Genomic DNA, 23,940 nt, shown 5'->3' with positions numbered 1-23,940 from the left:
CAACATCTGCATTTGGGGCTACAGAATGGGTTGTGGAGATTTACATCTCAACCCCAACCCCTTCCAAGAACAGACCCCACCGCATCCCGTTTGCACTGCATCCAGACTGTGTCTTCACAGATGTTTTGGGGTTTGGTTTTGCTCTTTATAAAACAAAAGTTTATACTCTGATAAAAATTGAAAACTAATGAATAATGTATTTATATATCATAACATTTTCCCTGGCTAAGCATTTAGAAAATGTTTTGGAATGCATATATTGCATTTTCTGTCCTAGTGAATTTAAGTAATTGGCTTCTCTTTCATCCTTCCCCCCTGCAGACATTATCCACTGGAGCTACAGTTTTACCAATTTAACAATATAATACCTTCACAAAAACAGCTCAACAGGAACTTCTATAACCAGAACAAAGAACTCAAAACCTGTCTAAACATTAAAGGAAACTATAAAGGAGAGAAGGTGAAGGTTATTCTGAATCTCAAGAGAATTGGAATACACAGAGCAGCAGGCACTTAATCCGTCATAAGCATGTGGAACAACTGCTCCTAAACACTGGGTTTGATCTGAAGTTCAGATTCCAGATAATGGGTTCTAGCATAGGGGACTCACCTCTCCCTTCCTTATTCTTTCAGGAAGTGATATAATAAATACAGTTTTTTTTTAAAAGCAGAAGCAAGCAGGTATTTCTGAATTCCATGTAAGTTTTTAATTAAAACTGAGAAAGAACAATGGATCTCCACTAGAAAGAAAGTTATAAATCTTACCTTTGTCCACTACATCCCAGACTTCAACTTTCACAATATCGTCAGTGGCTGGAAGCACAACAGAACACAAAGGGTTAGAAGGTTTCAGTAAAACACCCAACACTCAGAGAGCCCAACCCAAAGCCAACATGGAGGAACGTCAAAGCATAGGAATGTCAAAATAAAAGCACATTATATGCAAGAAAAAAACCCAACCACAAGAAGGCAATGAGCTGTTGAAGATGCAAGCTGTTCACCAAAACCATGCTGTCTAAAGAACTTCATAAACACTCTTAGTCCCATAAGTGATGGTTGGATTTCCTTGCTGGTTCATGTCAGGTTTGAAGCATGTTGTAAATACTTTGCGTAGACTCTTTTCATAATGTACAGAGGTTTACAAAACCTTTCTAAAAATATAAAAATCTAATTTTGAGGATAAAGTCTGGTTTATAAACAAGGCATACAACTGACAAAAGGAATATACACATTTAAGAAAGATCAATCACGGCATTTCCGCGTAAACATGACAGCCAGTGCAGACAGTCCTGCAGCTACAGAAACCCATTCTCTCTGCACATTTCCAGGTATATTTTGTGAAAAATAAGGTCTCACTTGCAATTTTGCTTCCTAGAGCTGCAACATCAATAAATTATAACCAGCAACATCTATTTGAGTTGCTAAAATCTGAAGCAAGAGATGCAGAATTCTAACTCCAGTTATTGCTGGTACCCACAGGCAGCCAATTCACGTTCAGGTGGCCTGAAGGCTGAGTAGCTCTGGATCAATGTTTCCATGGAATCCAAATAAGCAGTCTGATTTTCAGGAAGATGTCCCAAGAAACAGCTGCTTTTTGGAAATGTTACAGGCTTTGAAGCAAAAGCTTGTACTTAGAGCAGCTCTGAACATAAAGCTGGAATAGAAGGACAATCCCTCAGAGTATAAAATAACATCATAGGATGGCATGAGAGTTTATCTAAGCGTCATTATCAAACCAGGAAGCATTTTCTACACAGCACTCACTCTTGGCTTAATGAAATGTTTCAAAATATTGTACAGACAGATTATGAATAAAGGAAAACTTTGATCTTTTGCTTCTGGAGAAAGACCCTTTTCACATTTATGCATGAAGCAAAATCAGCCTCTGTTTTCCTCACAGTAATTCCTGCTTAACTTCCTATGTGCCAGGTGGGCAGGAGGCACTGGATAAACAGGAGAACTCCCCTGGGTCAGCCCAGGCAGTGTCTTGCACGACTGAAAGCACATGGTGGTACACAGCACAAAAACTTCTGCTCAAACAACTACACCCCACTAATTAACTCAGTCCCTGAATATTTCTACAGATAATCAAACCAGGTAGGCTAAAGTCCAACCTGTGAATCACTCACCTGGCACCCAGGCAAGCCAGCTCCTCCTCCCAGGCACGCGCACTGCAGGAGCTCTCCCTGCGCCCCTGCAGGTGCTGGGACACAGAACAGCTACTGGAGGCCTGCCCCTGATTCCTGCCCTGCAGTTGGCAAGGCAATTGCAGTGCCTTTCCACAATCAAGGCTTGCTGCAAAAGGGTAAGAGATATTTGCTTTCCCGAAGTTTTGCATGGGCTGAGTAGGACCCCAGGAGGCTGACTGTTCTTTCCAGAAGGGCCATGTGAAGCAGTACATCAAGACTAACAGCTCAGAGAACGGAGCCCCTGGACTGACGGGGGGGCCTAGCACTAGCACTTTGCTCCTGAGCTCTCCACCTCCTTCTCAGGAGCCAAACACGCCCCCAGTTAGGATATGGATTAGCACAAACCAGGGATCAAAGAACTGCAAAGATCTGTCCTGAGCTGCTATTTAACCAGATACTCCCTGGCCAGTGGCACACTGAGCACTGCTTTCTAACAAAATGATGGAGACACGAAAAGGCTCCAATTGCAAGAAAGCTCATTTAAAACTAAGAACACATTGTAGGTGGGTTCATCACCAGGAATTCACAGGCCCTCAGACATTTTTTACCCTCATTCAATGACTGGATTCACTTCCTGTGCTCTGGATCACAGATCCTACCGTGCAAAGCAACTCTGCCAGCCCCCATTCCCATCCCTCAGGCCTTTGAAGGATCTGAGTACAACTGTTTGTCAATTTTTATTTCAAACTCCCTTTCTCAGGCTGCCAAACAGAGAAAAACTTGGTGACCAGCATAATTCAAAAAAGTGTTCCTTAGGGTCAGGAATGGTAACTCCTTACTTGGACACAAAAATTACAAATACCCATTACAAGTGGCACAGAAAAGCAACTTTGTTAATTCTGAATAAGAAGTAACTCAGATTCTGCTATCTTTATTAATTCCTACAGTACAAAATTTCTGAAGGTCCTACATTTTGCATCTAAAATTGAATTCTTCTAAGACCAGGCAATGTAGGAATCCTTCAATATTTGTTAGCGATTTAATTAACCTCTGTAAATATTTGCCATCAACTACCTCATAATGTTTATTCAAGGTAGCCTGAGAGCATGAACATAGGAAAAACAAACTTTATTTTTCCCCTACAGATTAACATGGCCAACAGGGCAGGATTTAGACCTGAACCAAGTACTCTGAGGGCCCATATCACCAATCTTGGATGGAAACTTCTCACAGCAGGAAACAGACTTCACAATGTCTTTTAAATGGGGGTCACTTTTTGAAATGCATCTTAAGAAAGTCAATGGAAAATGTTCTAAATTATTGGAAATTATTACTAAGACAATAGTACAGTGTTTTACAATGTGTAAAAGAAACAGTGTGTTTCTTTTACAGTGCGTAAAAGAAACACAAATGAAAGGCACAGTTTCAGGTACAGCTTTGCAAGCAGTTTTACAAGGTCAGCAACACTTAACCTTGAGAAAAGTCCATCAGCATCTGCTGCCAGCTCTGGCTGGGGAGCTCTACAGAAACACAGCACACCTAGGTTAGAAGTGGGCCCTAGAAATAACCTATACACCTGTGGGTCTCAGCATACAGCAAAGCTAGCCTCAGGTGCAGGTGTTTTCTACCCCAGGATTGCATCAGTGTTGAAAAAGCAGTGTCTGAGCCTTGGCTCAGGGAAAGAAATGCAGACACAGGTGAGATGACTGGATCTTCCTCCAAACACCTTTTGCATGTACACATTTTGTACTTGTTCATGGATACAGGTAGATATGAATAAGCCTCCTAAATTAAATGCCAGACTCCCAGACTGTATCCAACACAAGTGTTGTGTTACCTGCGACTATCAGAGAAGAAACCCAACTCTGATGCTTTAATCATGATACCGCAGAAAGCCACAATTAACACTCAGTGCATTCTTTACACTTGAGTATCTAGGAAACAGGAATTTAATTTCTTACTCTGATCTAAGTCTGTTTAGGCTGAAGCATTCAAATTAGATATTAGATAGTTTCCACCATCCAACTTGTAAGCTCTGTGTTCATTCCTCAGTAACTGATGTGCTGACATCCTGAGATGTAGGAAGAGGAGTGAGGGGAAGCATGCCACACCATACATGAGGTTTGACTGCAGATGGGAAACACCTCTGTGTGACCCCAGCACATCAGCTGGTGAACACATCCTGTGGCTTTGTGAGCATTATCACGAGGCTTGGGCATCATGGTATCACCTGGCCATTCAAATTTGGTGGTGAGTTAGACACGGCGCTCAATTTGGTGCTCACCCAACTGCACAAGGTGTTCTCCCAGCTGGGAGGAGTTGGGCAGTACCTGATTCAACAGAAGATCAGAGTGAGGCAGATGGACAATGTCTGATAATGATGATAATGACAAACAACTGCTGACCCTTTCTGTACAGCATACTCAGTCTTATAAAGCACTTTCATACTGAATCAGGAGTTCATCCCACAAGGCTGTGGAATTCTTGATCAGTAACCTGAAAGCTGGACTTAATGCACTGTTGAATCACAACCTTACACAAAGTCAGTGCCTGCAGTGCCTTTTCCAGGTGGGATGTAGGGCTTCCACAGCCACTTGCAACCAGTAAAATAATAATTAAAACAACACTGCAGCAAGAACTTAAAAAGGCACTGGCACTTCTGTGCTTCAGTAAGCCAGCCTAAAGCTAACAGTATTACAATAATTTTTTAAATCCTCCCCAGTCACCAGAATCTCTTTATATTTTCATCAGTGAAATCCAGTTTGCACCATGTATCCGCTTCTAGGCAATACAGTAACACCCAAAGCACCGTGGCCCTCAGCCACAGATTTACACAACAACCCCTCCTCATTAACATGTCACGCATATTAGAAATTTTTCAAATACTTCAGACCACCTATTAAACACTTCCCTTGAATTGTGGCTTTCACAGACGTATTCTTCAGCACTTACAGAGCATCTGACAAAATTAAAAACATGACTGAGAAACTATGAATAATAAATTAAAAAGCCTGAAGAGAGACCTTTTTGTTTCCCAAGCTGACAGAGAAGAAAAAAGCAAATGAAGCTGCAGTGGAATTTCCTCCCCAGAGGCACTGTCCCATGACTGTCACTCCTTCCACCCTCTTCCATCTTACTTTTGTAATTCCAGTGGATGCTGGTGACTTGGATCTCCTGAGTTGGAATATATTCCTCAATAAATTTCTTTCCCTGCAGTCGGTGCCAGAGTGTGGTTTTTCCAGTGTTCCTGTCCCCCCGGATGACAATTTTCACTAGAGAAAAGAGCAAGCAGACAAATAAAGTGATTAAACACAACTTGAGGAATGCTGTGAAAAGCATGTTAACTTTTTGCAGGCATTATTCAGATGTAATTAGTCCTCCCATACTACACAGGCACGATGGGGTTCATTAGAAAACATAAGCCTCAGTCATTTAAATCACTGTTTATTCAGCAACTCATACCAGCTCAGCAGAACAAACCAACAGCAAGCTTGAATCTCCAGAATCTGCACAACTCCAGCCAGCTGAGCCTCTGCTCTTTGATGGACAGACTTGATCCCTTAAGCAAACCAGCATCAGTTTGGTTCAGGCTTTAAAGGAAGCAAAGGTCTGAGCCATGGCTGGAACAAGAATTCCTCTAGGAAAGGCAGAGAGGAGCAGTGACACAGCCAGCATTGGGGCACATGAGCTTGGTACACCACACCAACCATGGATTAACACAAGAATACCAGGTGGCTTTTCCAAAACTTGTTTATCAAGGAAAAAAGAAAGATGTGGGTACAAGTAGTCTCCTGCACACCCTTCCCACTGAATGCAATCAGACTATGAGCCTCCATGTTATCCCACCAATATGACAGACAGGATGAGCCTTCCCTGAGCTCTCCGTGCCCGGCGGTGCGGCTGCATGGTGGGGACCTCCCCTGAAGCTGGGACATCTCTTAAGCTTCTCCTTGAGGCAGAGACCTTTTAGCCCTGACAAATCAGGAGTCTAATCCGAGCTCTTTCGGAACTGTGGCTGGATAGTCTGCCTGTGAGTCTCCCCTTCAACTGGAACACCCCTCTAGGTCTGAGGTCCTGTTCCTGGGAATAAGAGATCCTTCCTTGCCCAACAGATCCTCAGTAAGGAACTGCTGGCATGTGGCATTAATGCTGCTGAAATTGATACTCAGTGTTAACTATTATAAACTCTGTGTAGATAAGTCCATTAGACATAAACTGTCCAATACCAAGTCTGAGACTGAGATTGGACCCAGAAGCACCTAAGCTCCATCAGGAGTTTAGAAAGGGGGTCCCCCTCTAAGCCCCATAATTCAACAGGAGGGTCTCTGTGTAACTCATTCCACCTCCATTCTAAGTCGATTCTCCTCAGGGTGTTTCATGCATGTGGTCAGTAACAGAGTGAACACTGCCATCGACATTTGTCAAGTCGCACTTGAACAATACCATACCTAGACCATTTTTGCTTGTATGGCTGCTGCTCATTCGTCACACGATCTAAATCACCCATTTGCAACAATCTCCCATCCTCCTGCCTTCTCTACCTCTCCCTGGCCCTTACTCCTACTTTATCATACCCTATTCCGTTGCTGGCCTTTTATGACAGGCTCTTCCTTCCATTAGCTCCTGTATCATTTCCCTTTCTCCTTAAACACTTCTCATGCCTTGAGAGAATAGAATCACAGAATGATTTAGGTTTAGAATTATTTGGAAAGGACCTTTAAGATCAACTATTCCAACATTCCCCAGCACTACCAAGGCCACCAGTAAACCATGTCCCCAGGTGTCACATCCACATGTTTTTTAAATCCCTCCAGGGATGGGGACTCCACCACTGCCCTGAGCAGTCTGTGCCATGGCTGGACAGCCCCCTCTGCAAACAAATTTTCCCTAATAGCCAATCTAAACCACCCCATGCGCAAGTTTAGGTTGTTTCCCCTTCTGTTACTTGTTACTTGGTAGAGGAGGCTGATGTTCACCTGGCTACAACCTCCTGTCACCAGGCCCTTGTGTTGGTTGCTTCAGTTTAGGCAGAAGCCCTTTCAAACTCTTCCAAGGAAAGGAAGTGTTCAAAATATCATAAATTGTAGCAATTAATATAATGAACTTTCCAGAGTCAATTCAAACGTTATCTTGCTCTTTCTGAAAACACTACCTTGCATTTTCTAAATTTTCTGTTACATTGTGGAATTTTTTGCTTTTTCAATGCCATCTTTGTTTTTACTGGCAACTACATGGCTACTGGAAAAAATAAGCTGAATTTTTATTCAGCTGAATAAAACTGAATTTTTATTCTTGTGTTTTGATTTGGACCTATGATTCCCTGGAAAATGGGCCACCTCAGACACATCTAATGGCAGTCAGGTGATTAGCATTAGGTTGATCATCATCACTTGGGCAAGGAGATCTGAGACAGAAGGCTGCCTTCTGCTGCAGTTCAGGAGTTGCTGCAGTCATTTCAGAGAAGAACTGAAGAAGTCAACTTGAAGATAAAGCACACAAAGTCTGTGGATGAATTCTGCCATTGCAACAGTTCCACTGAGCTTTTTTTTTTTTGTAGTACACAGAGGTTTATTCTTTTTTAGAGCTGTTTATTCTTTTTCAAAACTACTTACCACACCAGGAGAATAAAGGCAAAAATGAACACAGTATTTATAGGCTGACTTCACTTAAAGGTCCTACAGCATCTCTGCAGACACAACAAAACAGTTCCTGCATTTCTGGTCACCTTGTGTGTGGTTGTTTCCTACTTACAGATGGGAAAAACAATCAGTAGAACATCCCTTTGATTTTTTGGAATCATGAAGCCAGTTCATGGCATAGGCAGAATGAGACTCCATTTGTCCTCTTTCAAACCCCTTTCCAAGCTCTCACTGCGTGCCCTAAAACATTCAAATTCATATCCCTGCCCTGCCCCGGAATGCAGCATGAGACACTAAAACTGTGAGTTTTAAGGGACAAATAGACCTTTCTTGAAATAGTGAGGCTGCTCTCAAGGTGCACTTTCAGGATTGCTACCAGATAATGAGGTTGCGAGCTCTCCCCAGAAGGGACACTCTTACTTCATGCCCATACCACTTTTTATGCACTTAAACATGGAGATGGATCAAGAAACTGAACTGGCTGAGAAATAACCTTGAAATTATCCATTTTCAGTTTTCTTCTCTAGCTCCACTGCCCAGCTGAATGAGCAGCGTATGGAAGGCACAGCTGGAGTGCAAGGGAATCCCCCCCCAGCCCTAATCAGCTCACATTTAGATCAGTGCCAGGTGCTTGCAGCACCACACACTCAGTCTGAGCAGGTCCAAGCATTCTCCATTAGAATCTCTCTTCTCTTACATACTGTCCAAGTTCTCACTAACTCTTTTCCTGAAGAAAGAAAAAGTCTTTAAAAACAGAACAGGAAGAAGGCAGGTGACACAAATCGGTTTTAGCAAAGCAAAGTCTGTACTTGAGACTTTGGCTGGGGCAGGTGTGCTCAGTGACAGGCACCTGCAAGGCAGGAAGGCCTGAATGAGCTCCCAAGCACAGTCAGGCTGGTGCATCATAGGCCTGGGCTGTGGCTGAATGTGGAAAGAGGAACAATAACTATAGACAAGGTTAATTCTATCAAGCAAAACTGTTGCCTTATTTTGATTTGAAGTTAAATCAGTACTTACTGCAAACAGCCAGAGGTTTGGAGCAAAGACAGAATAATTATCTGTGGGGAAAAGGGTAGGGATGGGGAATAGATCAAGATACAAGGAAAAAGTTAAACAAATCACTTTATTCATATAGTCATTGCATCAGGAAAACCAGAGGGATTCCATTCTCCAGATGGGGAGATGGAAGCAGAGCAGTGATGATACAGGCCCAGAGAACAGGTCTGAGACCAACTCAGAACTAGAAATCAGGAATTCCCAGCTTTGCCCACATTCCTCCAGGACTCTGCAGCAAAGATCCCAAAACTAATAACCCCATGGAGAGGGTCATAACCTTACCCTCATTAAGGTCTTTGGGATTTCAACTGAAATGCTTGGAGCTTGCTCTGCTGCCAAAAGCAGCACCACCTGCTCTCCAGAACGCCCCCAAGCACACTTCCCATAGGCACAGGCCAGCAGCAGACAAAGCAGGGCTGGCAGGAGCTGCACAAACACCTGTGTCAGCCACAGGAGAAAAAAAGAGAAGGTGGGAAGTGGCAGGAAGAGGAGAAGTCTTCCTTTTGGGAGTCGTGCTGAATGAAAATACTTAACAATGAGTCTGGGAACTACAACTCCCAAGTAACACAAAAGAAGTAAGGACTATAATGCTTACTAAAAAGGTACATGGTATTAATTAAGCTTTGTCTTTTAAGGAATATGTTAGGCAGAACAAATTAATAAGGAATAATAAGGAGAGGGAGTGGTGGGGAATTCTTGGAGCTACTGCCTTTGGTATCCCAGCACTGGCGACAGCCTGTGCTCCAAGCACACACACAGCAGTGGGGTTTGTCAAGTGCCACACTGGATGCAGTGTGTAAAGCCCAGAGCAAAGGTTCCATGTCTGGGGAATAGAATGAATTAACATTTGGCACTTCCACGCCTTTTGTTCCTGTCCCTGATCAGCAAATCCCAGGATCATTGTTTGCCCATCACTGCCTTACATAAATGGTCACGTTTGAGCACTCTGGTGCTCAAAATTAAGTTCTGCAATTGCTCTTTTAATTTGTTGAAACAAGCAGTGCTGCCAAAGGCATGAGAGCCACTTCCTCTTGCTCTTGCCATGCTCCCTAACAGGGCCAGCACAGCCCTTGGAAGAGCCATGCAGCACACCTGATCCAGGGTATCCCAAGCAGGAAAACAAGAGCAAGTTTTCACAAAGACTGGTTCCCCAGCCCTGGAATCATGATCTCCTACAAAGATTCCAGCCATGACATCCATGGCAGAGACCCATGTCATTTTCAGCTCTGTGTTTTCTGAGTGCTCAGGGTACTCTGGTGTTAACTGGATGCAAACCACAGCAGCTCCATGCAGATGGTACAGAGTGTGTGTGTGCTGGAATGCAGTATGGAAATGCTTTTCTTTTACAATAGGATGTCCCAAGCAAAGGACATGATTGCTGCCAAAGGCTGGTACTGGTCTCTGCGCTCATCATTTCATTAAAAATCTAAACCTTCCCAGCCCACAATGCTCTTTCTTTTGAAAAGCTGACTGTGTAGGAGAGGGACCGTCAAAACAAATCATTCAGGTTCAACTTAGCGCTCTGTTCCACCTAGGGTCTGTAACTATCAGCACCATTAAAACACCTCACAGCCTTCAGCATCACCTCAAACATGAGGCTATCTGTTACAAAATGTACCTGAGAGCTGCAGGGCTGGCACAGCAGGGGCTGCTCTGAGCCCAGGGAGGCACCTAAAGCCAGGTACAAGGCCTGTGTCCTAGACTCCTTTATCAGTGAACAATCCAACTTATTCTCACCATACTAAGTAAACAGGCTGGGAAGCAAACAGGCTTCATTCAGGATATGTAGTGGTCTAATGCAGCAAAGAAACATTTCTGTAAAACAAATCACAGCGCCCCTTGGTTTAGTTTTCAGGCAGTTTCAGGGAAACAGAAGAGTTGTAAAGATCTTTGTGTGCTAACGGTGGCTCCAAACCACATCCTGCACTCCTCTGCTGAATGTCAGGAATTTGCCAAGAAAGGAGAATTGGCAACGCACAGGATTTGCAGTTCTGCCTTTCCTGAGCAATGGCCCCTGTAATGACATTCCTTCACAGCCCACCTTCAACTGAGACCACCTCACCACGCTGGAATGCTCCCCATCTCCCAGTGCTATGGCTATGGGGGGTACCCGGAAGCCTTTTCATAAGCCAGCCTGCATCTCCTCTAAATATTATATAATAGTGATGCTGGGAAGAGTTACTATGGAGATTGGAAACCTTGCCTTAAGGCAATGACAGAAAACTGCAGTTTTCAGCTATAAAACAGTAACTAGAACACAAATCCTGGTAAGACAGAGCACAAACCAACAATCCTTCCTGAGGCCTTTCACTAATGAGACAAAAAGCAGCGAAACTAGTTAGCATTTTTGGCCTTGCACAAATGGCAGGCATGTGCCCATGCACAGGTCTGGCATGATGCAGTCACCATGGAGCAGAGCTGGTCCCATCCTGTGCCAGCAGGATGCAGCTGATCCCTTCCATCTGCAGCACAAACCTCCCCTGTCTGAGAAGCCAGCTCCTGGCTCTTACATAATTCACAAGCTGGTATTAGCTACCTGATCTCTGGCACCCAGCTGCCCATGCAGCACGCAGGTCTTCTGGGCTGTGGCCACATGAAGCCTCGGCACAAACCAACAGTCTGAGACCAGCAGATCTCCAGTAGGTGCTTAAGGATGCAGTGCTGTGCTCCAAGGCAGCACCTTCATCCTCACTCCCATCTTTCACCGGAAACCCAGTCTCAACAATCACACTTCTACTTTTCACACTCAGGACTGCTTGCTAAAACACTAATTTTATAAATTAAACAGCACTGGCATATCTTCAGGTGTGCTAGGGATAAAGGCACCAAATTCTCTCTCTAGTAAAACAGAGCATTTCAAAACCTCAGTCCCAAAACACAGCCATAATATTAAACAAAGAGAAAAACACCCCAAAACCCAAAGTGTAACTTCTCCATCACATTCTGTTTCAGAACGAGATCCAACAACAGCTCTATTCCTCCAACACGTGTGCCTTCACAGAAATTATCCAGTGCCACATTCACAAATCAGTCTTTTTCCCACCTGCCAATCTCTCAGCCTTCTGCAATCTGCCTTCCCTGCCTGCCTGGATCTGCACAGATGAGCGGGTACTCACAGCGCTCTCTGGAACCAGTTCTATTTTCAGCAGGAATGACATAACTGCTGCCCCTATCTCACAACTGTTACTTTGGGAAGTATTTCACATACTTGCAGTGCCCTCCTGAAACACTGTATTAGAAATCACCTTTACTGAGCTCCAAGGGAAAAATGCAACTCTAAGCCTCAACACCGAGAGAAAAAGAATTCTGAAAGTGTTCCTCGATAAAAGAGCAAATGTATGAGTTGCAGAAAAGACAGGATGAAATGATGTACCAAGGGCACACAGAGGTATTCACTGTCCACCTTTTACTAAAGCCTGGCAGGGCTGAGCTTTTTAATAGACTCTTATCATACAACCACTACAGCTTAATTGCAAGCACCATTATCCTGCGCTCCAGGGAAGATCACCCACGCACTCAGGGGAGTTACCCTCTCGATGCTCGAACTGACACAAACTGATGTACCAGGCACTCTCTCTTGGGCCACAGCCGGCAGGCAGCGCTCAGGGACGCTGCTGCACCGAGTCCTGCACCGGAAGACAAAAGTTTTCCATCCCTCACTCCTCCAATGACCTTCAACATTTAATTCCAAACTTGGCTTTGAGCGAATACGCATAAAAGCACCAACCTGCACAAAGAAAGCACACGCACTCCCAGCCCGGGCACGCTACGGAGCACCAGACCGGGCCGCCCGCCTCCCTCCCGGCTGGACCAGCCTCCCCGGCCCAGCGCTCCGACTCACTGTTATACTGGACTCCCTTGGCGAACCTCCTCTGCAGCGCCTGGTTCATGGACTGCAGCCCCGCAGGGATGTTTTTGTCGCGGACCGCAGCCTGGTCCGAGCCCACCAGCTTCTTCAGGGCCGAGAACATCTTCGTGGTCTCACACCTGCACCCCGGGGAACGGGCCGAGCGCGGGCTCAGGGGCCGGGCGGAGGCACGGGGCGGCTCAGGGCTGCGGCGGGGCCGGCCCGGCCATGCGGGGCGGAGGTGTGCGGGCCCGGCCCGGCAGGAGGAAACTGCGCCGGGGGAGGGGAGGCACTATCGGGGCATGTCCCGGCGCGGGGCGGTGGAACCGGTGCCGGGGTCCGGCACGGGGCGGTGGGGCCGGGCCGCTCAGCCCAACCGGGGGCTGGGGCCGGGGGCCGGGCGTGGGAAGCGGGGGCGACGCGGGACTCCCGCCGCCGCCATCTTGGCTCTTCCGCCTCACCGCCGGGGGCCGGGGCACGCGCGGCGCGGGTACGGCGGCCGGCGGAGGACAGAAGGGCGCGGAGCGCGGTCGCCGCCGCGATCCCTGGAAACCCCCCCGTGACCCCCTCGAAGGCCAAGTGCAGCCCAACACGCCCGAGACCCTCCAGTGTGACCCACATAGCCCCGGCTGTGCCCTCCTGGGACCCTCGCAGCCCCCCAAGAGTCTAGCAATCCCTTCTTGGCACCTTCACAACCCCCCACCCCCCCACCCGTGACCCCCATAACCCCTCACGAGGCCACCGCAGCATCCCTGGGACTACCCCCAGAACACCTCTAATCCCTTCCTGGGACCCCTATGCCCCCTGGGACTGGCATAACCCGTGTCGTCTGCTTTTATGCCAGCCCCATTTTCCCGTGACCCTCGTAACCCCGTAACTGTCCCGTGACCCTCAGGGTCCTCTCTGACACCCCGTAATCCCATGCTGCAAAACTCATATAACCCCCTCGTGGTTGCCCCATCCCCCATGCCCCCCATCTCGGCCGTGCCCCCCACAAGGGTCTCCCCATTCCCACCGTGACCCCGAGCCAGCTGCAGTCATTCAACTTTAGGCAGGAGCAGACACTTGTACCCTTCCCTCGCTGTCCCCTTCCCGGCAGCCCAACCCCATCTCCTGGGAAATGGGGGCTGGACCCCATCCAGCAGGACCCCTGAGCCTCTCGGTGCCCCCCGGCCCTGTGTGGGCAGAGGGCAGTGGCCTGAGGCAGGCTCAGAGACTCAGTGGGGAGAACCCCATAACCCCACAGAGGTGGGGACACCCACCAGGGAGGCCAGAGAGGATCCCACAGCATCCCCTGCCCGTCCTACACCCCTCATCCTGCTCCCCACCAGCCTGAGGATTGACACTGTGCTCTTTGGTCACATGAGAGACATTTACTGCTGGAGCGACATTTGCAACCTGCTGGGCCACCACAGCTGTCAGCACTGTCCTGCAGGACCCGGGTGCTGGATGCCGGCTCTTCATCCTCTGCCTGCATCAGTTTGAGAGCCGCAGGAACTCCTCATCCTCTGCAAGTGGAGAGACGCAGCAGGTGATGGGCTGTCCTGCACTTTGTGTCCCACCACGCACCATGGTAGCATTAATGTACTTTATATTGCTGGCAGGGATTATAAAAGATGGGTTTTGCCCTAAGACAGGCTCCATCTCCCATCCATGGGGTCAGGCAAAATCCCCAGCTCCTGCCCTCTTGGAGCAGGCATGCCCAGGGCTGGACAAGGTGGAAGACACCTCAGTCACCCCTCTCTGCAGGATGATTTTCTCTGCCAGACTCCTGACAAACTGGTCATCATTTCCCCTGAGGGATAGGTGGTGCCTGTTGTGTCTCCCAAGGAGGTTCAGTACAGAAACCCCTGCACTGGCTGGAGCTGGGGGGCCTGGCAGCTATCACACCTCTGACAGGGACCCTGGCTTGGTCTTTCCTTGGTGTCAGGGTTCCTGCACCACCAAGTCTTTCAGCCCGAGGCTGTCACCTCCACTGCTCCCCACTGCACCCCAACCTGCTTGGGGACGTTCCCCCTCTCATCAAGACCACACTGAAGTTCAGTCATGGCCTCAGCATGTCTGCAGCTTGCCCAGCCCCACTCTGCCATACTGCCTGTGGGCTAATGGCCATATTCCCTACCCAGGACAGATCCCTCCCAGGCACGGCACAAAGCAATCCCACGCCATCACGGACCCATGACAAACCCATCACGGCCCAAGGACACACCCATCCTGGTCCATCCTGACCCATCCTGACCCGGAATAACCCATCCCAGGCAGAGCACAAAACCAATTCAGACCCATTCCAGAGCCAGACTGATCCTTAACCCATGGCAAACGTGTCCTAGGCCCACACTGGACCCATCCTGAACCCATCCAGAGTGAGGACAGACCCATCCAGAGCCAGGACAGCCCTGTCCCCACCCCAGGCAGACCCAGTGCAGGACAGGAGATGTTGCAGGCTGCTGCCCTGGGGTGGGGGCCAAGGGGAGTACCTGCCAGCTGAGGAGCCCCGCAGTACTCCTTGCACTCCTTCTCCGAGTAGAACTGGTTCCCGTTGCCCTTGCAGCCCCCATAGCTGAAGGTGATGCACTTGCCCTGGGCTGCATCGAAGGCCCAGCGTGTCATCAGTGCCTGGCAGGGACCTGGGACAATGGGCAGCCTGCAGGCAGCTGCAGGGACAGGAGCTGTATGAGGCGGGGTGTCCAGGGACCCCCACACCTTCCACATGGATGCCAGGCACGTGGCATTCGGGCCAATGCTCAGATCCTTTGTGATGCCTCAGCAAAGGCACCTCCAGTGCCCCCAGCTTCTCACCCTCAGTCCGGCATGCCTGCAGGCACTCCTTTTCTGAGTAGAAGTTGTTGCCATTGCCCAGACAGCCTCCGTAGTGGAAAGTTTCACAGGCCATGGAGGAGGAGTTGTAGAAGAAGCGGGAGAGCATCCCGCTGCAGGGCCCGGGGTCCCGGCTCAGCCGGCACGAGTCTGGGGACCAGCACACCACAGGTCACAGGCAAATGGGAGGGCAGGCCAGGGGGATCCTGATGCAGCCCCCTCCCCTGGGACCTACCTTCCTTATTGCCAATGTAAGTGGGCAGGGGTCCTGCAGCTGAGCCCTCCTCCGGGGGTAGGACTGCTCTCCGTGCTCTCTGCACCAGTAAGGAAGCACAGAGCTGCCGTCAGTCCCTGCCTGTGGGACCTGCTGCCCACCCCACTGCCCTCAGGGTGGGCTGTGTCAGGGGCACCTCAGGCTACAACCCTCCTCTGTGCTCCCAGCACATCTCCAGTAACTGATCTTGGGTCTGCAGGCTGTGATCCCTCCACACCTCATGATCTTCCCAGCCCTGTCCTCTTCCAGGGTGGGGTCCACAATCCCAGGCTGTGGATTAAGACACCCAAAGTGCCCAAGTTGTGCCTCATGCTGGGGATCTGCCTCAATGATGTGTTACCTGCTCTTGAATCAACTGGGTTGTTTCTCTTATGAAAGTCCCACTCTCCCTGGAAAATCTTTCAATACTCAACCCTGAGAGACTGGGAGGTGCTGAGTGATGGAAGTTGAAGGACCAGTGGGTGCTAAGCTCCCCCATTCCTGGAGAAGGGACCTACAGCCTGGCTGGGACACACACAGACAGGCAAGGAGCAAGGAAACACCAGCAACCTTCACACTGTGAAAAAAAATCAGAGTAGGAAAAGTCTCCTACTTGGAAATAAGCTCTTGTGCCCACCTGGCCACCAGGACCCTCCCCCTGTAGCCTGCGCCTGCCTACCCCCACCCTTGCAGGCAAAGCCCATCAGCAGAGGTGGAAGAGCAACTCGTAGGATGGTCAGTGGAGTCACTGCCCAAACAACATGTTCTGCCCATAGATCCTTCTCCCTGGACACCCAATCTCCAGTGAGTTTGGCTTGGAAGGGATGTCTCTGGCCTCGATCCACTTCAGAAGGTCCCAGCTGGCTCACTCACCTGGGGAGCATTTTCAGTCTCTTGAGGAACACATTCACCTGGCCCAGGAGCAGGAGACAAGATGAGCAGTGTAAGAGGAGAGGTGTACTGACAAACTTCAATGAGTCCAGCACTGTGCACATGCAGGACCCTGGGCAAGGGGACACCCTCCCCGTTCCACCCAATGTTATTCCCCTCTTTCTGTTTTCCATGTCTCACTTGCAGAAGCACCATCCTAAAATGCCCATGTCCCTGAAATCCCCACACCCCCCTGGGTCTCCCCAAAATCCTACACACATACACACACACCCCCCCACAGCCACACCCCCACCCACACACACACCCTCCATCATGCTAGCCCCTTCTGAACCCCAGACTGAGCAAGGAGCCTCCCAGGTGCTGGCAGCACCCAGCCTGGGGACCAGACACAAGTGTCCCATGCCCTCATCCTAGTGGTGTGGTTTCATTGACCTGACAGCCTAGCACGGACCCCTCTGGAAGCTGATTTCTCTGGTGGAATCCTGACTGATACATGGCCTTATTTCCTTTTCATTCCATGCTACCAAAGCATTTGTCTCTCCTTCTTCCCTCCTGACCATCCCCCATCTCCCCAGCTTGGCAGGCCCAGAAGGAGCAGCTGGAGTGCTCTAGCAGCATGAGAGGCACATGCCCCACGGGAGGTTACCTCTGTTGGCCAGGATGAAGATGGAGTCTTCGGGGATGCCCATCTCCAGAGCCAGCTGATGGAAAGACTCAATGAGGTCCTCCCGTAGTTCTGGACTCCTCCCTGGGAAAGAGAATAGGCTGTGAGCAGGGTTGGTGTGGGAGTGCAGTCCCCAAGCACCCACCGAGCTTGGATGGCTGCAGGCGGGTGCAACACCAGACTCCTGGTCCTTCCCAACATAGAATCAGGGAAGCAAAGATTGAACCCAACCATTGACTCAGCATTGCTATGTCCACCCTAAAACATGTCCCTGAGCTCCACATCTACATGTTTTTTGAACCTTTCCAGGCACAGTGATGTCACTGCTTCCCTGGGCAGCCTGCTGTTCTTGACCAGCCTTGACCAAGGGCTTGGACAAAGTGGGTTTAATATTTCTTAGTCATGGAAGACAGCATATCCTGCCACTTCAGGGCTGGGTTTCCTCTAAGCAGATATCACCACCTTCATCCCAAAGACCATGTTGGTTTGGATGCTCACATCAGTGCCTGATGTGGCTGTCATGGAGCCATGAAACTCCACCCCTGCCATGCCAAAGACGAGCTGGTCTAAGCCACCATTTCCAAAGCCCATGGTCAGGTCCCTTAAGGCCAAGGGAGCTGAGAGACCCTTATAGGTGATGTTTTTGAGCTGTGCTGGTCCACTCTAGAGCCTGCTTGCCCTCAAGTGCCATGGCCAGACATACCATACAGCTTCAGGGTGGTGCTTGGACCAAAACTGCTTTTCTTCTTCATCAGAATGACAGCATATTCGTCATAGTTGGTACGGAGCACATAGGACTGGATAGACACATCCCATCCTGGGTGAGACAGAGATATAGGGATGTCATTCCTGCCCTTCACAGTGAGATGGAGCAGTGTAGGACAGCCCCAAAGCTGGAGGCTGAAATCAGGCATCTAATTAAAAAACCGTGATGTTTGGGAAGCAGATTCAGATACAGCCATGAATCCCTTTAGTCTTACCAGTCTCTAAGCTGAGGGGATCGGAAACCAAGAGCTGTGAATAACTGAGATACCACTAATGCTCCTGAAGTGTGGCTGGTCCCTGCCCCAGCCTGGGACCCTGCGGACAGGAGTGACCTGCTGCCAACATCATCCTGTGGCTATGCAGGGACAGTGCTCAAACAGTCCTTTCCCTGCCGCTTTACTCTATACTTTGGCTAGAAATGTCCACATCAGAGGCCACTCCACAGTGTGGAGTGGCCTCTGAGCCCTGCTCTTCTGAACCCCTTCCACCTCTGCCAGCTGTCCCCAGAGCTGGTCTCCATCTCCCAGGCATGCCTCACCCCAACTCACTGGGGTTGTAGTAGGTGTATTTTCCAGGGGTGCTGGTTTTCTGGTACTCCCCTGAGACTTGTGTGCAGTCACCTTGCCTGGAGAGAGGAAGAAAACAATTAGCTACTTGGTAGGATTATTTTCCCTGGTTATGGCATGAAAATCATGCCTGGGGCACCAAGGACATGGTGCAGGACCCCTGAAATCATGCTGCCCAAGGTATTGGGTATTTGAACCCAATCCATCCCCTCCTCAGGGCTTGAATGCCAGGCAGAGCAAGTAACCCCTGTGTCTTCCCAGCTCGTGGGAGAGGGAGCACCCCTGGGTGGGATGGCTTTGGAGGAGGCTCAAGCACCACCAGCAGTGCTCCCAGCAGTGCCCCATACCTCAGCCTGGTGCTTGTAGTGCTGATCTGGTTGGTGCTGGGGCCAGGCCCCAGCACAAGCGTGCCCATGCTGAACTTCTCCTTGTAGTTCTTCATCCATTTGCAGGTTGTGCCGATGGCTATGTCGAACCACTTCCCATGCATCTGCAGGGAGATGGGAGACACGTCTGCACCGTGAGCCCCCCTCACCAAGGTGGGACATCACCTGGTTTTGTGCAGAGTCAAAATATTCCTGATGCAGGGAGAAACTGGGAGGTGATGATGCAGGGTGCAGAGGCCAGAGCTGCTGCAGGATTTGGGAAGTGTATCAGCACTGAGCAGAATTTTCCTTGGTTCCCTGACTATGAGGCAGGACTGGAGGCATCAGGCTGTCATTCACCCATGTATACCAGTGAGACCCAGATCTGGGCACACATGCAGGGCTGTATGAAGCCTGGCAGAGGACAGGGCGCATTGTGGGGGATCTCCCAGGCAGCCTGCATCCTGGCATGCTGAACCACAGACTTTCCATAGGACTCATCTGCCCTGCTGCTCAGACTGCAGCCACCCTGCCTGGGGTTTGCCAGGATGAGGCCACCCCAGAACCTGGCACTTCCTGAGTGGCACCCAGGGAGTGCCACACTGCCAATGCCTGTCCCATACAGCCTGGCATGGGCATAGGCATTATTGCCCTTCTTTCTGGAGGAAAATGAAAGAAAGCTTACCCCATCCCTTTTGCCCCCAGAATTAAGGGACCACAAGCTGCCATTACCCGCTCAGCCTCAAAATTCTCCTGCACTTGGATATCTTCATCCTGGTCTCCGATGGGGGTTCCATGAGCCACAGTGAGGAGGAGGAGGGAAAGGACACCCCAAATAATCATGGCTGGTGGCTTCGGAGTGCTGCTGAGCCTCAGAGCTTCAGTGGGATCCTGGACTCTGCGCTGCCCCTACTGTGCAGCACTGTGACCTTCAGACCAGGGCCGGCGGGGCCAGCCACCCTGCGGGGGGGCTGCCGGGGGAGGTGGGGTGTACGGCCCGGGGAGCACCACTGCCCTTGGTGGTGCTGGGGATTTGCAGGGAGCTGTGTGGGGTGCAGGAGTGGAGCACCCTACCAGCTACACCAGGCTGAGCTCCTCACCTGTTCCTACACTATGGGGCCAGGAGCTGTCTTTCTCCTTTATTCTATGTTGGGATTCATATTCCTGCTCTGTCATCCTACAAAGAGCTCCCAGCTCTGATGGACCAGTTTGACCCTGTGGTGAGGAGAGCACTGAGGGATGCTCAGCACTTAGCCCAAGCTATCTAATCAGTATCCATAGGGAACAGAGCCTGAATTTCCTGCTCCCCTTTTGGACCCCTTCCAGGCAGTCCCAAGCTGATGGCCAACATCCAGGATCCGGCTGGGTGTGACCCATCCCACAGTCGAGGGTCCCGGGCCGGGAGGAGTGGGAAATGCTGGGCCATCCTCAATCCTTCCCAGCAGTGTTTGCCTTCGTTGGATGATTAACAGAAACCAAACAGCCCGAGGGAAACTGCAAACAGAGCAAAGGGCAGGAGTCCCTCTCCAGGCGGCCGCGGCCCAATATTTGTGGAGAAGGGCCAGAGCTCGCGGCACACTGGCAGAAGTCAGCTGGACTTTCACCCTCCACTCCCCCGTGGTCACTGACGGACTCTTGGATAAGGACCAGCAGGCGCTGCTGCCCGGGCACGGGCCTGCTCTGTCCCGGCAGAGATAGCCTGGACATCTCCACAAATAGATCTTCTTGCCACATCCCGGTGTGTCTGGAGCCCGGGGCAGACGCGGACCTGCGGCCCAGACGCCTTCGCGAGCCTCCCTCCTCCTCGCCCCGCCTACTCTCTCTTGAGGAGCGTCCGGGGCGCAGCAAAACCGTGAGCTCCAGCCCCCAAGCCGCGGGTCCCTGCCCAGAGTCCCCAGGCGGGGTCCCCGCTGCCCCGGTCCCTCCATCACTAGGTGGCAGCCGGCGGTAAGGAATGACAGCCCCGCTCCGGCCCCGCCGCAGTCACGGGCGGTGGAGGGCTCCCCTGAGCCCCCTTCCTGCGGCCGGGCAGAGATGGGCACCGGGGAAGGCTGTACTTAGAGGAGGCTGGTAAAAGACAGGGAGAATGACATTTTACACGGGGAGATAGTGACAGGATAAGGAGCAGCTATTTTAAACTAAAAGAGGAGAGATTTATATTAGATATTAGGAAGAAATTGTTCCCTGTGAGGGAGATGAAGCCCTGGCACAGGGTGCCCAGAGGGGCTATGCCTGCCCCATTTCTGGAAGTGTCCAAGGGCAGGTTGGAAAGGGCTTGGAGCACCCTGGGATACTGGAAGCTGTCCCTGCCCATGGCAGGGGGTGGCACTGGATGAGCTTTAAGGTCCCTTCCAACCCAAACCAGTCTGGAATTCTATGACTTGCAAGAGGACATGGTTATCAGGGAAACCTCAGAAGACACTGCCTTGTGTCCCGTGGGTCACGGAGTGCTTGGGAGCACATCTCTGATGCTCCTCACACAGGAAAGTCAAGGGTTGAGCAAAGGGCAGAGCAAAGGAAGACAAGGCTGGACTGGGGAGGGAATTGCAACCCAAATCTGAAGGCTGCAACAGACCCAAATCACCCCCAGCTCACAGGAGGCCTGTGGGAGGGTGCACAGAGATGTCCCTGATGGAGGCAGGATGACACTGGCCCAGGGACTCATGTTCTCTCCCAGTGCACCCCTTGGCACTCACCCCCCATCAGAGCTAGAGGGCAGCTGCCAAGCTGCTGGTGCGGCACTGCTGGGCTGCTGATGGGTGGCAACAGCCTGTGATGGCCTGTGTGTCAAGACTGGTGCTCAGCCACATCTGGGCACATGGGACAACAAGAGGGATGGATGGTAGAGTGAGAGGGCAACTGGGATAGCTGGTTCCCCAGAGCTGTTCTCTGGGACATCCCCTAGGTATGGCCATGCAGGTGCAGAGGTGGAACCTTCACCTGACTGGGGTGGCACCTGGAGCAGCATCTCAAAGTGTACATGGCACAGCCCTGTGTCCATCTGGGAGCTGTGTCAGCACCCTCGGGTTGGATGTCTGCTTGCCGCTGGGTGTCCCACGTGTGCTCTGAGCTGCCTAGTCCCTGCGTCTCCAGCCAGAAGCATCAACCAGGCTTCTCCGTGCCCGGAGATGTGGGGACACATCTACCCACACGTGTCGGTCTGCACGGCTCTTCCCTGCCTGGCCCCTCCACCCCAAAACCCCCGGAACCCTTCCCATGCGTGCCCGGGGGACGATCCCGCCCTGTGCCCGGGGGACGATCCCGCCCTGTCCCCGTCCTGGCGCTCGGCTGCCCGGCCGTGCAGATGCTCCTCCGCCGCGCCGGGTCGCAGCCTCCACCCTCACGTGCGTCTGCTTTTTGTGTCCTTCTCGCTGCGGGTCGGGCTCTACCCCGTCCCTCCCGCCCCTCCGCCGCCCGCGGCCCCCGGCGCAGCCCCCACCGGAGCCAGCCACACACACAAGTGAACTTTTCTGCGTTTTCCAGCAATTAAAAAGAATAAAGCAACAGTTGTCTCCAGGCAGGGCATGGATCCTGGTGACCCTGATTTTCTGTGTGGCTGGGCAGGGTGAATGGGTCTATTGAGACCGCGATGACTGGCATCTCCACTCTAGGATTGTCTCCCCTTCCAAGTCCCCCTCCCCGCGTTCTCCTCCTCCCTACCCTCCTCCTCGCTTTTAATTTCCTTCCTGCAGAGAGCTGCTCATCCCCTTCCCATTGGCCAAAGGCCTGAAAGGGAATGGAGGAGACAAGGGAAGGATTAAAGACGCTCAGCTTAGGAGCAGGCAGCCTGAATACAAGATGCACCGGCTGGGAAAGAATGGAGGCTTAGTGGGGCACCAGATCAGACCCGCCTCCGCCGCATTCAACCCGGCCTACATTCCTGCATTGCTAAGCAGGGACCTTTCTCCCCGGCCAACCCCTCGGAGGGACGACCCGACCCCTGTCCCACCTGCTGCCGCAGGTAGACCTGCCCACCACACCCCTCGAGGTGCAAGCCACGATGGAAGACAGCAGTGCTTGCAGTTCTCCTGTGTCAGCCCCTCAGGACACAATGTTCCCAGCCATTCCCACAAGGATGAGGAGGCATCTGGGGCAGCCCTTGGAGCAGTCTGGCAGCAATGTGGGGCAATTCATGGCTCTGGGATGTTCCCAGCCCACGTCCCAGCAGAGCTGGAGAAGGGCTGGGGCACTTCCAGCCACAGCCTTGGCAGCAGAGATGGTGGTGCCCCAGTGCTTGTTAGTTGTGTTATTTCTTAGAAGATTCCCTAAAACCCCAGAGTGTTCCCTGCCCTTCTCAGCACCTCCCAGGGCCATGCAGGTTAGGGTGCAAATGGGGCTGCTCTGCGGGCAGGTCTGGGGCAGGCTGGTCCTCAGGAAAGGCTGGAGCAGAGTGAGATGATGGGTGGGCTCAGGGTCACACTGGGAATGAGGGGTCCCCAAGGGCAATGGTGGACCATAGCAACCTGTCACTGACCCATGGAGAGACACATGGGGAGTCACCCAGGAGCAGGACTGTGGTGTTGGCAGCATCTGGAGCTTTCCATGTCTCTCCATGCCAGGGCAACCCTTCATGTCCTGCCCCAGGTGAGGCACAGGTAGAAGTGAGTTCCCTGGTCAAAGCAGTGTGGGACAGGTGCCCACTGTCTCTGCCCAAGGACACTCCATGGAGGCTGGAGCAGCACAGCCCTTATCTGTTTCTGATGAGCTGGGTCAATCTGTAGTTTGCATGCAAGCTCCCCATGGGAACTTCTCCACAAACTGGGAATTTGAGGCTGACTCCTGGCTAGAGCTGGCTTCCTTCACGGGACAGGGGGAGGTTGTTCTCAGAAACCTCTCAAGGTCCCTGCTGACATTCACTCCAGAGAGCTGATTTCTGGGGGAACACATCCTTTGTGGAGCCTAGAAAGGTCCCAGAATTGAACAAGATTCTCCCTGGCCTGAGGAGTTG

The 23,940-nt window shown here is 51.1% G+C and overlaps 2 protein-coding genes across 2 annotated transcripts in view; both read right to left on the bottom strand.

Annotated features, from left to right (window-relative positions):
* RABL6 (RAB, member RAS oncogene family like 6) overlaps positions 1 to 13,138 on the bottom strand; it is a 53,056-nt gene extending 39,918 nt beyond the window's left edge. The window contains exons 1-3 of the mRNA XM_030961345.1: positions 12,666 to 13,138; positions 5,267 to 5,401; positions 766 to 813 (exon numbers count right to left, since the gene is read on the bottom strand). Of these exons, the coding sequence (XP_030817205.1) occupies positions 766 to 813; positions 5,267 to 5,401; positions 12,666 to 12,795 (313 nt within the window). The 5' untranslated portion in view covers positions 12,796 to 13,138. The remainder of the gene's footprint in view (positions 1 to 765; positions 814 to 5,266; positions 5,402 to 12,665) is intronic.
* Positions 13,139 to 14,128: 990 nt separating this feature from the next.
* On the bottom strand, positions 14,129 to 19,857 carry AMBP (alpha-1-microglobulin/bikunin precursor). The gene is made up of 10 exons (XM_030961508.1): positions 19,725 to 19,857; positions 18,975 to 19,117; positions 18,610 to 18,686; positions 18,000 to 18,113; positions 17,279 to 17,380; positions 16,615 to 16,652; positions 15,724 to 15,802; positions 15,471 to 15,638; positions 15,149 to 15,325; positions 14,129 to 14,179 (listed from the first exon to the last, which is right to left on the bottom strand). Exons 1-10 carry the CDS (start codon positions 19,833 to 19,835, stop codon positions 14,148 to 14,150), a joined length of 1,041 nt encoding a protein of 346 aa, XP_030817368.1. The 5' UTR covers positions 19,836 to 19,857; the 3' UTR covers positions 14,129 to 14,147.
* Between the last annotated feature and the right edge of the window lie 4,083 nt (positions 19,858 to 23,940).

Source organism: Camarhynchus parvulus, chromosome 17 (assembly GCF_901933205.1).
Source record: "Camarhynchus parvulus chromosome 17, STF_HiC, whole genome shotgun sequence".
NCBI classification, from domain to species: domain Eukaryota; kingdom Metazoa; phylum Chordata; class Aves; order Passeriformes; family Thraupidae; genus Camarhynchus; species Camarhynchus parvulus.
The sequence above is the reverse complement of the archived record's forward strand: the minus strand, read 5'-3'. Positions and strand labels throughout refer to the sequence as shown.

Excerpts from the sequence above, each read along its gene's own strand:
- AMBP (XM_030961508.1), bottom strand. The coding sequence starts at position 19,835 with ATGATTATTTGGGGTGTCCTTTCCCTCCTCCTCCTCACTGTGGCTCAT. Across the intron at positions 16,653-17,278 it reads CTTCATCCTGGCCAACAGAG|GTGAATGTGTTCCTCAAGAG; the intron begins GTAACCTCCCGT and ends CTCCTGGGCCAG. Across the intron at positions 15,326-15,470 it reads GCAGGCATGCCGGACTGAGG|CTGCCTGCAGGCTGCCCATT; the intron begins GTGAGAAGCTGG and ends CTGTCCCTGCAG.